Genomic DNA, 15,702 nt, shown 5'->3' with positions numbered 1-15,702 from the left:
GGCTCGGTTGCTTTAGGTCAGTTCTCTCTATGACAGTCAACCATCAATCAAAGTGCTTTGCGACTAAACTAACCACACGACTATACATTGCTGATCTCTTTCGATTTAAAGCTTTCGTGACTGCAGGGATTCATCTTCTTGGTTCTTTCGGTAAAGTCACGTAGAAGGGAAATAATCAAATAATAAAAATAAAATATAATAAAATTTCGATTTAAAGCTTTCGTGACTGCAGGGATTCATCTTCTTGGTTCTTTCGGTAAAGTCACGTAGAAGGGAAGTAATAAAATAATAAAAATAAAAAGATAATAAAATAATTCTCACGACGTTTCGGCCACAACGCAAGCAGCCGTCCTCAGGTGAAAACCAGGTCTGTCGAGGCGACAGCGTCTGAATGAAAAGACTTCCCTTCTACGTGACTTTACCGAAAGAACCAAGAAGATTGTTGATCTCGTCAAGGAACATAAACCATCATCACGCGAACTCCGGTCATCATTGCAGCAGCGGCTTTTGGCTCAGCCATCGAACAAAGGCGGTCGCCGCATCGCGTGGCGCTTTCAGATGCGCTTCTGCTGCCGTCTGGAACGCTCTTCCTTCCGATATTCGGAAGCCACTGGAGCTATGCACTGTTAAATCTCGATTAAAACTCATTTTTTTAGAACGGCTTTTTGTGTTTATTTTTCTGTCCTATCTCCGCACCTCCGATTCGCACGGGTGGCTACGCACGGTGAGAAAATAGTTCAACATTCATAGATACAAATCATATATATAGGTAAAAGTGCAGCCCTGACATTGCCTGCTCACGGCACTTCCGGCAGAGCAGCCACCACGAGGCCGCCACTGGTCACATGGCCAGTGGCGGTTTCAAATGTAGAGATCTAAAGCACCGAACCCTGGGGAGTTCCTCCTCCTTCGCTCTATTGCCAGGGGGTGAGTGCCCTCGCCCTCCCCGCCTCAGGATCCTCCTGCTTTTACAACATTTTTCATGCTTTTCAGCATCACAAGTTGATTTTCCGAGTGAAGCCCATTGAGCTAAGACGGTCTTTTTTAAAGACGATGAAAGTTGAAAATCATCTGCGTCTCTCTCTCTCTCTATTGAGTCGCCCAGGAGACAAATACAGCTCACGAGCCACAGTTTGGCCGACTGCAGGTACACGGTCTTGTCAATGCTTGAATTGTTGTTCAAGCTCCGCCAAGGGAAAAAAGTTGCTTCGCATAAGTGAGAAAATTGCAGTCTAATATAAACATGTTTTTGCATTGTACAAAGTAAGGCCCACTGAGCTATGTATAGCAGTCAGATACTCTAAACGCGTAACGTTGATTCTAAATGTTGTGCGAAAAACCGGGGGACCCGGAGAAAAATCCACGCGACCACGGGGAGAGCAAAAAAACTCGCCAAATACACAGCAGGGGTCAGGGTCGGGGTCGTAATCGACCCCACGACCTCCTGTATACCAGGCGAGGGAGTTAACATCTCATCACCGCGGAGCCACTTCATTGGAACACGCTTACCGTCTCTCTGTCTGTGGAAGTCAACTCGTAAAATGTCTTTAAAAGCGTTCATTTTTTTCTGTTGTATAAACACAACCCCCACTTTCAACGCGGCGCTGAACCGGGTCCCGACAGCGCTGTTATACAGCACGTGGGTTTGCTTGCCCGTCCTTTTGTTCTCTTGTCACATTTCTCAAGTCTCCACTTCACACAGTCGGATTTTTCTCTCGCAGTGCGCGCCCCGTCGACCCAACACCGCGGAAATTGTTTTTGCGAAATTGCACACGCGACGTCTGAGTTTCACACTGGCATCACGGGCATCTAGAGACCCCCCCCCGCCCGCGTCCCCCTAAAAGGGAATTGTTTCAAATTGTCTTTGATCGCGTGGAATGCAAGGAATGACGTGCTACTTTGCGTCGATCCACAGCGCGCTGTTGTTTGCGGCATGTAAATGCTGTTGATTTTGTAATGTAACCGGCGGCACCACCAACAAAAAATCGACGCTTACACGCCAATTAATTACTTACTTAAATTGTCTGCGCTCAAATAACTTCCACGAGCCACACACACACACACAGGGTGTGAGGAGGCCCTCACCCAGCAGTGGATTGTCCAAGGGCTGCGTGCACGCGTTGTGTAAAAATGGTTTTACCGATGGAAGAAAAAAACAAGAAAATAAATTGTCAAGATTTTGTTCGCACATGGAACGCGTCAAAGAGGGGACATGTCCAAACCGGAGAGATGGAGCGATGGAATACGTTTGTGTGTGCAGGTGCTGGGTGGAACCGTTACAGTACAGGGTCGTGAGAGGTGGTGGTACCCTGGTGAGGCCTTCATCCAGCAGTGGATTGAGCGTGCCTGACGATGATTATGATACTTAATTCATAATAGTACGTTTATTTATACTGGTATAGGAACCTCCTGGTTACACCAGCTCACAGGGGATTATTGTGTCCGTCGTGCAGGGAGGGGCTGGGTGGGGAGGGAGGGGCTGGGTGGGGAGGGGCTGGGTGGGGAGGGTGGGGAGGGGCTGGGTGGGGAGGGTGGGGCTGGGTGGGGGGTGGGAGGGGTGGGGCTGGTCACCCCGTGGTGCCCTTATAAAACTCAACGTTTAACCTACTCACGCCGGCTTGTGCCCGCCCTCACAGTCGGGCATATTTGCGGAATACACCACACCGCCGTTGACCCTGGCCATTGACCGAGCAACCCAACGTTCCTACCAGCTCCCTCCGCAGGAATGTGTTTTAGTCACTTGCTTAGCTTTGCTTTATGTTGTACTCTTATGGTGTTTTTGTATTGTTTGTTGTTTTAACTTTCTGACCTGCCCCGACTTGACATCTGTGGACAAGAGCTTCAGTGCTCATCGGATTCTTCCAGTCTAAATACAGATTCAGATTCTGAGCATTGAGTTTTTGGTTAGGCCACAATTACCTGGCCAAGTTTGTGCCATTAAGACCCTTATTGGCTGCGACAACCTCCATGTTACCATTATACTTGTATATTTTATAAACTGATTAAATATAAATTTTGCATTTTCAAATGTCAAATCTCATGATGAAAGCTGTATAAAATATGTATTCAAATATTTAATTCGGCTACTGGTGATGGAGGTGATATAAAAAAAAGATAACATTTACAAATTAAAAATGTGCTGAATAAACGAACGTACAAAAATATTAATTCTAGATTTGAAGCTTTCGTGACTGCAAGGATTCATATTCTTAGGTTTTTTCGGTAAAGTCACGTAGGTAAAACATTAAAATTAATAAAAGTAAAATAAAATAAAAATCACGACGTTTCGGAGGCAACACAAGCTTCCGTCTTCAGGTGGAACCGTCACAGCCACTACAGCTCTATCAAGTAAATGAGAGATTGCAGGAGCTGCCACTTCGTTTATATAATGGTTGGAGAGGGGGGGGGGGAGGGAAGGGCCAAGTACAGCACACTTTTATTCATATGGTAAGGTGAGGCTTAAGAGGGTGAGCCTTTGTTGTTCAATGCATCGCTCGACACAATTTTAGACGAACACGTGGGTTCGATTCTCAGCAACGGCGAGCATCAGTGGCGAGTGATGTCCGAACCGGTCGTGAGCTCAGCCTCCACCGACACCCGCGCTGACCAGCGTGGCGAAGCAGGGTCAAGCGAATCCACGTGACCGACATTGAATGGTGCTGCCCTCATTCAGCAGTGGATCGACATTAGGGGCTGTAGGCGGTGTTATTTTTGTACGCAAAAACACGGATTGCTTGTTGTTGTAGTTGTAAACGAAGCTATTCGCGAAACATGCTCAAGGTGGACAATGGCAATCCACGCCGCAAATTTCGATGAAGCCATCCAGCTTCTTTTCGGATGGCCACCGCCCGATGCGTACCATATGTGAGAGAGCCCTGGTTGGTGAGGCTCCGTCACTGCTCTTCATCATATTGCAGGCTGTTAAAACAAGAAGGGCTTTCGAGTCGTGACCTTCCATGAACAAACTTCTGGGCTCAAGGAGGCTCGTAAAGAAGGCGTTTGCAGATGTTTGTCTGCGCTACCCATTCCGCCCTTGACATTAATGACAACTTTAGCATTTTTTCCCTGTTGTTGCATAGAGTGCAACCGCTATGAGTTTTCTCCCGTTGAGGAATAACAATGTGTGTACGTGTATACTTGCGAACACGTGGGTTAGACGTTGTCCAAGGTTAAAGCTTGTTAAGGAATTATATAGAGCTGGGATATCTAAAGTAAGTGAGATTTGGCAGGGCACATTGCTGGGAAGGGACAATGGGGCCACCGGTGAAGTATAATAACGGAGTCGCAGCGTCGAAGAGGATACCCACCGTGGGAGATGGAGTGATGAAATCAATTTAATGAGCAGGTGTGCTGGGTGGATTGTTGCATGGCGGGATTGTGAGACATGGCGACAGCGGCTTGGTGAGGCCTTCATCCAGCAGTGGATTGACGATGGCAGATGATGGTGATAATGAGCTGTTCAATTAATTACACTGGTCAACACACTTTTTCTGCCATAAGGTATTCCAACGGGTTTAAGGTAATGTTGGGGTGCTGATTCCAAATCTGGCATCAGTTTTTTTATCTATCACATCACGTTTTTGAGATATCAAATATTGCATTTTCAATAAAAACTGCAGAAGACAAATATTAAATAAATGTGGATATCTACGTAAAATTATATTATAAACACACTATCCTAAAAATACAGCACCATATTTTAACACTAAAACAACTTGCAATCATAAGTGACAGAGTTAATTTCAGGTAAAATCAATGAAAATGGGGTATGCCGATAGCATAAAAATGAGATGTGATAGAGCAAATCTGAGATCAGATTTGGAATCAGCACCCTGAAATTAGTCTAAAACAGCTGCAAAAGTCCAGGCCAGAAATTTTTTTTTGTTGTTGTTGACCAGTGTTATCTAAGTAACGCTTATTGTTTGATTACTCAATTAGCGGACGATTCGAAAAGCGTTTGCAAAAGTCTCACTTTTGTTCCCACGTGTACCGCTGGATGGGAGGTGGTGGGTCGCACACCATGAGGCATGTGATGCTGGGCGTGGCCTGTAGGGGGGTTTCCCACCTTCGGGAAGCAACATGTCAGGGCGGCCACCGATTTTTAACAGGCCCGGGTAACTGACCACAAAAGTAAAATAGTTGATTGCAATATTTCATCAACGTGTCAACGAATAAACTTGGCTCGACAAATGTATGCTTGTGAGATGATGATGGCTTGGGTGAGGCCTTCATCCAGCAGTGAATTGAGCATGGCATCTGCTGATTGTGATCAATTGGCAATTAAGGCCAGAAGTCTATTTTGCAAATGATATCTGGGTTTAACGACAAATGCAAAACAAAATTACGCATTGGGCGTGCTCTCCAGAAAACTAAAAGGCACGAATGAAAAAAAACGAAAAAAAAAACACCCGAATCAACTGGGCGATAGGATTTTTGCCAAACTCAGAAGGTACCGAAAGAGGACGCCGGATTGTAAGAAGTACGCGCGTGTGCCCGCTCCGTTCCCGGCACGTGCCGCCGTTGATCTCACGGGATCGGCTCACCGGAGGAGAGAGAGAGAGAGAAAGAGAGAGATCCCGCACGTGCCGTGGATTCGGCTACGAAAATTATTATCCGAGAATGCCTGGCTGACACGAGGTGGCGATTGAGGTGTCCACCTTGGTGAGTTTTTTTTTATGGTTTTGTTTTAAAACACGGGAGAGAGTTTTCTGAGATTCAGTTGCATGAAGCTCAGTTCAATAGGCCAGCATCAGTCATTCGGCACGCAAGTGTTCTGGGGTTAAAGGTGTTCAGTGCTGCTTTGCGGCCACGGCTGAGTGTTGCTAGATGCATTGACAGAGGTGAGGGCTCCATTCAACGTCTTGGAATGCCTCTGTGCTACGGGAGGTTATTTTGCAAATAATCAGTTATCACTCAACAAACAACACGGCACAGGGAGGGAGCTTTCATCCTCTGCTCACGTTTTTTTGTTGTTGTTGCCGGCCATCCTGGCTTGCGCAAAGTAGGGCTTCCCGTTGAATGGCTGCACTTTTACACATGTCGTGCAAAGGGGCTGACGTTGAAATGTTTACGTTTTGGAGAGGGCGTTTCTTGCATTTTTGCCGGTAAGGATCCTGCAGGTCACAGACCTGGTCCCGAACTGAAGATCAGGTGGAGAAGTTGCAAGTGGGCCAAAAAAGGATGGAAAGAAGGATTTTTAACGTAACAAGGGGAGGGGGCGACATTCGGAGCAATAAAAACAATAATTGTTAATATGGTCATTATTATTTAATGTAGTATCGCGCCGCACATTATTTGCTCGTTCTCGAAGGGAGAGAGGACGACTCAGAGGCACGAGGACCCACAGACAAGCTGGAAGGCAGCCACTCGATTAGCCGACACCAACAATTACCCAAGCTTTGCGGTCCTCTACATATTGAGATGTTATCGGCTAATGAATGAGCCAGCGAGTGAAGATTTGAGATTTCAAACCAGGATAACGTGTAATTTACAAAGGTGAAAAAACCACAACGTAAATGGAATGTGATTGACCGATGGGTTATAATTAACAATGGAATTAAAGCTGGCGGAGGGGAGAACAAATAAGAGGCAGAACGTGAGATGGCAGGACGAGGTTTTTAGGAGTGGGCCTGACGGTAGAGCTAGGAGATCGTAAGGGGTGGAATACACGCAGCAGCAGCAGCATGGCCGAAAAACACTGGTCAACAAAAAAAACCCTTTTTTTTCTGGCCTGGACATTTGCAGCTGTTTGAGACTAATTTCAGGGTGCTGATTCCAAATCTGATCTGAGATTTGCTCTATCACATCTCATTTTTAAATCCTTTATATTAAGTTCGCTTTCTTGCTTGCGTGCTTGCTTGCTTGCTTACGACAGTGCAAATCTTTCGGTCGTTTTTTAACCCACTTCCCGTGATCCAATCGAGCTGACATTTTGCACACAGACTCGTTGTGCGAGACAATTAATGTTCGTGAAAAAAAATCCAAAATTTTACACTGTTTAGGGAAAAAAAATTAAATATTTAATTACCAATTGTTTAATACTGGCAGACAATCATCTGACCCATAGGTGGCAGCCATCTCAAGCCAGAGGACGAGAGGACTCTAGCCGCCACGCATATAAAGGATTTAGAGTGAAAAACTTTGTTTTTACGGGTTATACTTATTATGCTATCGGCATACCCCATTTTCATTGATTTTACCCGAAATTAACTCTGTCACTTATGATTGCAAGTTGTTGCGAGTCAGTGGCTGCTTTAGTGTTGAAATATGGTGCTGTATTTTTAGGATAGTGTGTTTATAATATCATTTTATGTAGATATGCACATTTATTTTATATTTTTCTTCTGCAGTTTTTATTGAAAATTCAATATTTGATATCTCAAAAACCTGATGTGATAGACAAAAACTGATGCCATGTTTGGAATCAGCACCCCAAAATTACCTTATAAAACCGTTGGAATACCTTATGCCAGAAAAAGTGTGTTGACCAGTGTAATTCGGAGAGACATTTCAAACTCGCCCTTGCCGAGCCTCACCCCTTTTTGGATAAACGCACGGGCCCTGCCAAAGGGCATGTTCAAGACCATAACCAGAATGCGAACTTAGGAATTCTAAGCCACCCCTGAAGGTGGAAAAAGTCTCCTTAAAATCACCCGCCCACGAGTTTCACTCCATTGTAGCAGCACGGATGTTGAAAATGTGTTGCTGATCATGCCATTAGCGTAGAGCCGTGCGTTCAAGCTGGAAGTAGTGGATTTTTTTTTCCTAATGGGAGGTCAGGCACAGAAGACGTATTGCTCGCCAAAGCACGCGTGCATATCGTGTGTCTTCATAGAGTCTTGGCATATTTGAACCCGGTCAACGCAGCAAATCCCTCAGCGCATGTGAACTTGTAAGCAGAACAGAAGTTGCCCTGGACGCGGAACGGCTGAGCTAATGGGTCGAGTTTGAGTTATTTTGGCAGGAACGTAAATTAATGCGGTAAACATGCCTTACTCTCTCTGCATTCGATTTTTTTTTCACGCCGGTTTAAACTCTTGTCGGTTTAACCGCACCTTCCGATCAGCGCCGCGGTTGGCTACGTACGGTGCGAAAGAAGTTCAACGTACATACATTAGTCAAATCGCTGCCCCGTGAGTAATTAACGCACAACACACACGTACAAATATATAGCCCACACAGACTGTTAGGGCAGATTGTGTTAGAGGGCGCTTGTTAAGGCTGACACGGTGCACGAGATGGTTCTTCTGTGGCTATCAGCATGCACAGACACCTTTGTCTCACCAGTGCTGATGTTTGCACACTGCTCCAGCCACTGACTTAAGTCTGAGCTGACCCAAGAGAGGAACAGCAGCGGTTCAGATGTACCGCTGTATCGCTTGTCAATGATGAGCACACAGAACAAGGGGGTGGTGTTGTCAGAATAAACAATCTTGTTCAGCTGCTACTCGCCAATGTTAGCTGTGATTGGGAACCGAATTCAGGTCGCCGGGTTAACAGTTCAGTGCGGGAACCACTGTGCAACCACTTACTACCCACGAACACAAATATGCCCCGTATCGCCAGTGGGACTGTTGGGACGAGCGCTGTCAGTCAGCGCCTATTCATTGCTGTGGAGCATCATGGGAAATAACACGAAGATTGACGTCCGTTCGAGGTATCCACAAATACATGTAATGTTTGCTAGTCATTGGTCTGTCTCGTCAAAAGCCATCTGACAACCCAACAGCATTTAACAAGCCTGACTGCTGATGACACCCACAAGGTCGAAACCGGTCCAGGATTTGCTCGCTTAAACTCATGCTGCCGGATGATATTATCTGGAAAAAAATCCAAAAGGCTGATGTGTTTAAAAAAAACATGTATATTAGTTTTTTTACTTATACGTGCAGACAGAGAACGTAGGTGTGTTTACGTAAGCCACATACGCACTGGTGTACGGCCGAGACGCACAAGTGCCGCCACGCGCGCGGCCCAGACTTCGTTCCGCCAGAATTAATATCTGTCCACTTTGTCATTTCAGCCCGGAGACCCGAGAGCGGCGGGACAGAGCGGGAGCCCATTTGAAGTGTCTCTCAATAAGTCAGCGCAGCGTTAAAACAACCCGCCAGCGTTCGCGCGAAAAGCACTCGCTCGCACGCGCCCTGGAAAGCGCCGACACTTACATCACGATCGGCGGTCGCTCACACGATGAGAAAGGACGTGACGCAAACGATCTTGCAGGGGTTTTGGCGACGATGTATGGGTGTCACGTGGGGCTCGCCTTCAAAGCCTCTTCTGATGTCCACTGCCGGTGAGTGGATTGCACGTCGCGACTCGCAGGAGCGCTTTGTATTTGCTCTGCGGTGCGACGGGAGACACCGGCTAACGCAAGGAAGCCACGACAGACGTTGACAGATGTGGCCAAACGTATGGAAACACCATCCATATGGGCTCATTACAATAATAAGAATAATGTAGAGCTCATTGTTAATTCATATCTGGATAAAGGTCTCCTAATGCTGTTGTGGTTATGTGTCTTTTGTTTGACCATAATTCAGCACACTGGTCTGCACGGGTTCGTGAATACGACACCGTTTTTCTATCGAATCCTTAACATCTAATAAATGTGCAATGGCATCCTCCGAAAACCCTGGCTGTCTCCTGCGATTACTTTGAAACAAATTCACGTAGAATTATTTACGCGGCCCCATAAAAAAATGTGTCTGGATTGTTTGACCTTGCTTTATCGCCATGGGTCAGTGTGGGTTGCGGTGAATTGGGGGGGGGGGGTTGGGGGTTTGGGTTGGGGTTGGGGTTGGGGGGGTGAGTGGGGAGGTAGGGTGTGTGGCCCACGACCAGTTCAAATATCACTTGCCAGTGATGTTCGCCATGGCTGGCAATCAACCTCAGGTCCCTGGGTTCAAACAGAGTGCGTTCCCCACTGCGCCTCTGCTCTTACTGTCTATCTTAACCGGTGTTCCTCATTGCAAGGCACGCGGGCCACTGACGGCCCCCTGGTGGCCTTTAGTGCGGCCCCTGAAGTGCTGCCCCACCCCCCCCCCCTTAAATACACAAAAGCATCGTGCTGCTGTCAAACACCCCCAATGGTTTCAAATGTGTGGCGGCCCCTCCTCGCACCGATGATGTCTTGTCGGTGAAGGTGGCTCCCCCGTTTCTGAAAATGAGCACAGAACATTGATATCAATTGTAATGTAAAAAATAAAATACATCTATTAATGCACACACCTTTGCCAATGACCTGCTGGGATGAAGGTCCTTCCACGTCGCGTTGGTGATGGGAATTGTTTGACTGCATTGAACCATGCCGGTCAGCGTGGGATGGATGTAAGCGGGAGTCAACTCCAGGTTGCCAGGTTAAAAATGCAGTGTGCAAACCAATGCACGCCCACTCCACTCCTGCCTGTATACGTAATGCATTTTCCACACACATATAATGTGCAGCTCTTTGTCAGTTGACAGCTGGATGAAGGCCTTCCTATACTGTGACATTGTTGACGGAGGATATTGGTTCTATTTCACTTTGCTGGTCAGCGTTGGTCGTGAAGTGGGAGAGGCCTGTGACCGGTTCAGATGCCACTCGCCCTTGATGTTAGCCAGGGCTGGTCATCAAACGAAAATAACAAAAATAACAAAAAATTACGGGGGGGGGGGGGGGGGGGGGCAGAGCTTTGTGACGTCATATTTGCGGGGTTGTCTGACTTTTGTGACGCCATGTGACTTGGGGGGGGTCAAAAATCGTCCAAAATCGCGTGACGTCATTTATGGACGGCGGCCCCTTGGCGAATTGCAGGGTTTTCGTGATTAACCCTGAGACACCCACAGGGCATTGCCCAGCTGTTCTCGACCTGTGATGGGGGTGGGACGGGGTCAGGGCATAGGCCGCAGCATGGATACCGTGCCGGACTAATGTTGAATGTGCATGGGGACAGTCAGTGCCACCTTGTGGCACCAAAACACTCACGCACGGCTGGAGACAAAGACCTTACGAACACAAGAAAAACTCATACACAAAATAAAACAAGCGTCTTACTAATACAAACAAAAACCACACCGATGCACGGCTGTGAACAGAGACCTTGCTCACACAAGACACACAGTCATACTCACCATGCAACAATTACCTTGATTTGAAGCTTTCGTGACTGCAGCAATCCATACTTTTTGGTTCCTTCGGTAAAGTCACGTAGGTTTAAATAAAATAAATCACGACGTTTCGGGCGCAACACAAGCGTCCATCATCACGTCGTGATTTATTTTATTTTTCTACCCACGTGACTTTACCGAGAGAACCAGAGTAACAATTGCATTACTACGTTGAACGTCTTCTTGGTTCTTTCGGTAAAGTCACGTACTACTTCCCTTCTACGTGACCTTACCGAAATAACCAAATAATTATTTTATTATGTTTTATTTTTATTATTTTATTACTTCCCTTCTACGTGACCTTACCGAAAGAACCAAGAAGATGAATCCCTGCAGTCACGAAAGCTTTAAATCGAAATTTATACGTTGAACGTCTTTCGCACCATACGTAGCCAACCGTGCAAATCGGAGGTGCTATTATGTGTGATAGCCAACTCGCTTCTGATAAAGAGCTATGAAGCTCAGTGGGCCTTACCTGGAAAAGTTAAAAATAGTTAATAGTTTAAATCTTGATTTAAAGCTTTCGTGACTGCAGGGATTCATATTCTTGGTTCTTTCGGTAAAGTCACGTAGAAGGGAAATAATAAGATAATATTAATTTAAAACAACTAAAAATATTATTGTTTTATATTAATATTATTTTATTATTTCCCTTCTACGTGACTTTACCGAATATAAAACAATAAAAAATATCATTTTTTTATATTAATATTATTTTATTATTTCCATTCTACGTGACTTTACCGAATGAACCAAGAATAGTTAATAGTTGAGTTTATAGATTCCATTCCACCTTCCTGCAACGGCATTTGCAGTGGAGGTAAATATTCCCATATCACTCCACCACTGTCCGTGCAGCAGTATAAATTGGCTGTGCGTGTGGTTGGATAATAATGTGTGGGTGGGCCCACTTCTGCCGACACAGCTGGTCAATCGTGGAAGAGTAGACCAAATACACCCCCCCCCCCGGGTGGCGGCCCTTCCACCAGCAGTGGCATGAGCAAGAAATTTGCGGCTCTGCATCGCCACGAAACGAGGTGGGAAAACTGAGACGAAGCAGAGTCGAATCGTCATCAAATGGAACTACTCGGGGTTGAGATTCGTTACGTCGCTAACTTCCAAAGCCGTTCAGCAAGCTGCAACATTCTGATCTGAGAAGCGAATACCGGAGAAATTTCGATTTAAAGCTTTCGTGACTGCAGGGATTCATCTTCTTGGTTCTTTCGGTAAAGTCACGTAGAAGGGAAGTAATAAAATAACCTGAGGACGGCTGCTTGCGTTGTGTCGTGAGAATTATTTTATCATGTTTTATTTTTTATTATTTTATTACTTTCCTTCTACGTGGCTTTACCGAAAGAATCAAGAAGATGAATACTGGAGACTCAAGCTCGTCTCCGCATCATAACACGCGCTCGCAATCGCTTTACATTTCGACCGATACGCCAAGGAGGAGTTGGAGAGGTGGGCACAGCGTTGAGAAGCGTGCGGTGGCCTGAACCCAGCGAGCCGAGTTCGATTCCTGGCCAGTGCCGAGTGTTATACGAACCGGTCCTCGGTGCGTCCCTTCACCAACCTGACCCATTGGCCCAAGAACTTCGTGATGCCGGACGTGTCCGCCGGGGTGTAGCAATGCACGCACACTGCCCTGGCTTTACGTTGCGGCGTAGAATTAAGATACAATTTTTTTTTTGCTCAAAGCAACATCTTTATATATTTTCATTTACCACTTAATTGCAGGATGTGAGCCCGACTCACTGGGGAGACGTCGTGACGTTCGCGCATTAAACGGTGGCTGCCCGTGTACGGTATGCACGATCCGGCTTTATAAACCTTGTAACGTGTCTGAGTAATGACTCACACATGGACTGGAGGATGACTGGCCATTAAAATAAAAAAAATAGAGAAGGGCAACGGTGGTTTCTTTGCCACAAGATAAAATTATAATCGTTGCCATGTGCACAATCCCCCTCCTGTTTAATTGAAGTCTGGATATTGTGTTCTGTCGGCTGTCAAAATGCCACCCAAAACAGGGGCGGTGTGTGGATGGGGGGGTGGTGGGGGGTGGTGCGCGCGACTGTTTTGCCACGGTTTGGGTGAATGATCGTGGCAGCCCACGGCTAGAAGCCGCTCCGGCGAGCGTGGCAATCACATCCCACAAATAAATATGACGCAGTCCCCAAAGTGCCGGCATCTCGCAGCGCCGCACATAACTCACCGATCGACGCCGACTCTTTTGGGCTCTCCGCGACGAATGTTTCCGTCGAATTTTGATTGAGAGTCAAATAAAAAAAACGCAGGATGATGAGACGGTTGAGCAAAGGTTGTCCATTGCAAAGTTACATTTTTTTCAAGGATTTCACAGCAATGCAGAGTTGTCGTGACTAACCCGCCGGCTGACCGGTATGGTGAAGTATGGTCAAACGACAACACAGATGACCGCTGCGGTCATCATGGGGTGGCGTCATGCAGCAGGGGATTGACAAAAAACGCCGTTACAGAATTATGATTAAAATAAATAATAAAAAAATGTAGTTTCTTCGGACTGTGACAGTCATGCGTGTGCTGCGTGACAATACTTCACCACGCCGGTCATTGCACATTTATGTAACAGTTTACACTTTAGTAAAAAAATAACATTTGCAGACATCATCGACCAATACTACACTTTCAACCAAAGTGCAATAGTTCAGGTTTGAGTCCAATCACACGGCAAACAGGACACGTGATGTCACTTTCCTCTCCCCCGACCTCAAGCAGCGTGCTCATCACCGCTGCCGCCCTGCACCTTTGCTCCCTGCGACAAGGGATGTCTTCATCAGACCGTGACGACAGACACGTCTCCCCGTAGGGTGACGGCTGCGTGGATGTCTGCACGTGGGCGTCAGGTCCACGACGTCTCCGGCGGAATTCCGATGACGGGATCTTTCGAGCTGCCCCGCGCACGCCGACCCACGCCGCCCAGCCGGGGCGGTGAGTCGAGCGGTGCATCGATCTTCGTTGGGCACCGCCGATCGTTTCAAAGCCACCAGAGTTCGTTACAGCGTGTGCTCATTCTCCCACTGTGTGTGTGTTCTTCTCTATTCAAAGACACAAGGTTCCCTTTATTTTTTTTTGGGGGGGGAGGTGGGAGGGGGAGGTGACCGTGTCAAACAAATGCCATACATCTGGATGAGCGGCAGATAACAGGCCCTGTCGGTTGACGGATTGAACCTACCGATGTGCGGACTTGTGCCCACGGCCACCAACTCTGACCCCAATCCAGTGGTTCTTAACCTTTTTGGAGGTACCGAACCCCACCAGTTCATATGCGCATTCACCGAACCCTTCTTAATTGTAAAAATAAAATATGATTTTTTCAAATTAAAAACATAGGTATATGTTTTACTGGTGCACAATCATATGAGTCGGGTGTGTGTCTTAACCTCCGCCGAACCCCTGAGACTGACTCACCGAAACCCTGGGGTTCGATCGAACCCAGGTTAAGAACCACTGCCCCAATCAGAGGCAAACCAATTCGAGACGACGAATCTCGCAAGTCGCCGACAACTGCTTCTGGCCAGACCATCTGACACTGGTCGGTGAGATGGTCTGGCCCTACGGGAGAGCGATGGAAGGGGGGGGGGCAGGGGGCAGGAGCTGTGTTCGTGGCCTTTGTCAGGAAATCCGCTGCTAAGTGAAGGAGGAACTCGGTCCCTTGGTCAGCAGTCATCTCAGACCGTTGCAGCTCGCCACGGCTCACAAGGTCGGACGCCGAGAGGCTCGCGGAGACGGATGGACGGACGGGCTGTGGACAGTGCCGGATTAGCAAAAGTAGCTACATATGTAGTAGCTCTACATATGTAGCTACTACATATGTAGCAGCTACATGTGTAGTAACTACATATGTAGTAGCTACATATGTAGTAGCTACATGTGTAGTAGCTACATGTGTAGTAGCTACATGTGTAGTAGCTACATGTGTAGTAGCTACATGTGTAGTAGTAGTAGCTACATCTGTAGTAGCTACATCTGTAGCAGCTACGGGCCCCGCACTTTCAAGGGCACCGCGCTAAATGCTTTCAAGCTATCAATTCCGGTTCAGTGATTTTGCACTTGCTCTATTACTATAGTACTATACCGCCTTCAACTTTTACGAACGACTGGGTGTTTAAGGTTAGCGATTTGTCGTATTATCTGGCTGTATAGCAAATTAAAATAATACAATTACTTTACCATGCAAGTAAAAACAAATTGTGTTTTAATATTAAGTGTTTTTTATTTTTTTAGGGCCCCTTTATAACATATATGCTCCAGGCTCAACACTCGCTTGATCCGGCACTGGCTGTGTGTGTGTGGGGGGGGGGGGGGGTGTTGGACGTTGGCAATGAACGGTAGGCCGTCGAGCACCGGTACTGTGCGTCACCTCGCGCGTCGATGTCAACGAGGTTCATGTCGGCGAGCACCTATTAAGGACACTGCTTGCGAGCGAGACATAGGTGAAGTCAGCCCTCTATTGGGCCTCCTCTGTTGCCGCCGTGCTGATGTTGACCACGCCACTGCCCCAGGTACTCGCGTAGC

The 15,702-nt window shown here is 46.9% G+C and overlaps 1 protein-coding gene across 1 annotated transcript in view; it reads right to left on the bottom strand.

Annotated features, from left to right (window-relative positions):
- The window catches only part of LRTM1 (leucine rich repeats and transmembrane domains 1), a 42,646-nt gene extending 33,209 nt beyond the window's left edge, over window positions 1-9,437 (bottom strand). The window contains 2 exon segments of the mRNA XM_061573944.1: window positions 9,165-9,233; window positions 9,236-9,437. Of these exon segments, the coding sequence (XP_061429928.1) occupies window positions 9,165-9,233; window positions 9,236-9,437 (271 nt within the window).
- Window positions 9,438-15,702: the final 6,265 nt, after the last annotated feature.

The sequence above is a fragment of the Lethenteron reissneri genome, chromosome 54 (assembly GCF_015708825.2).
Source record: "Lethenteron reissneri isolate LAM-NWPU_2019-01 chromosome 54, ASM1570882v1, whole genome shotgun sequence".
NCBI classification, from domain to species: Eukaryota; Metazoa; Chordata; class Hyperoartia; order Petromyzontiformes; family Petromyzontidae; genus Lethenteron; species Lethenteron reissneri.
Note: the sequence above shows the minus strand (reverse complement) of the source record. Positions and strands in the feature narration are given on the sequence as shown.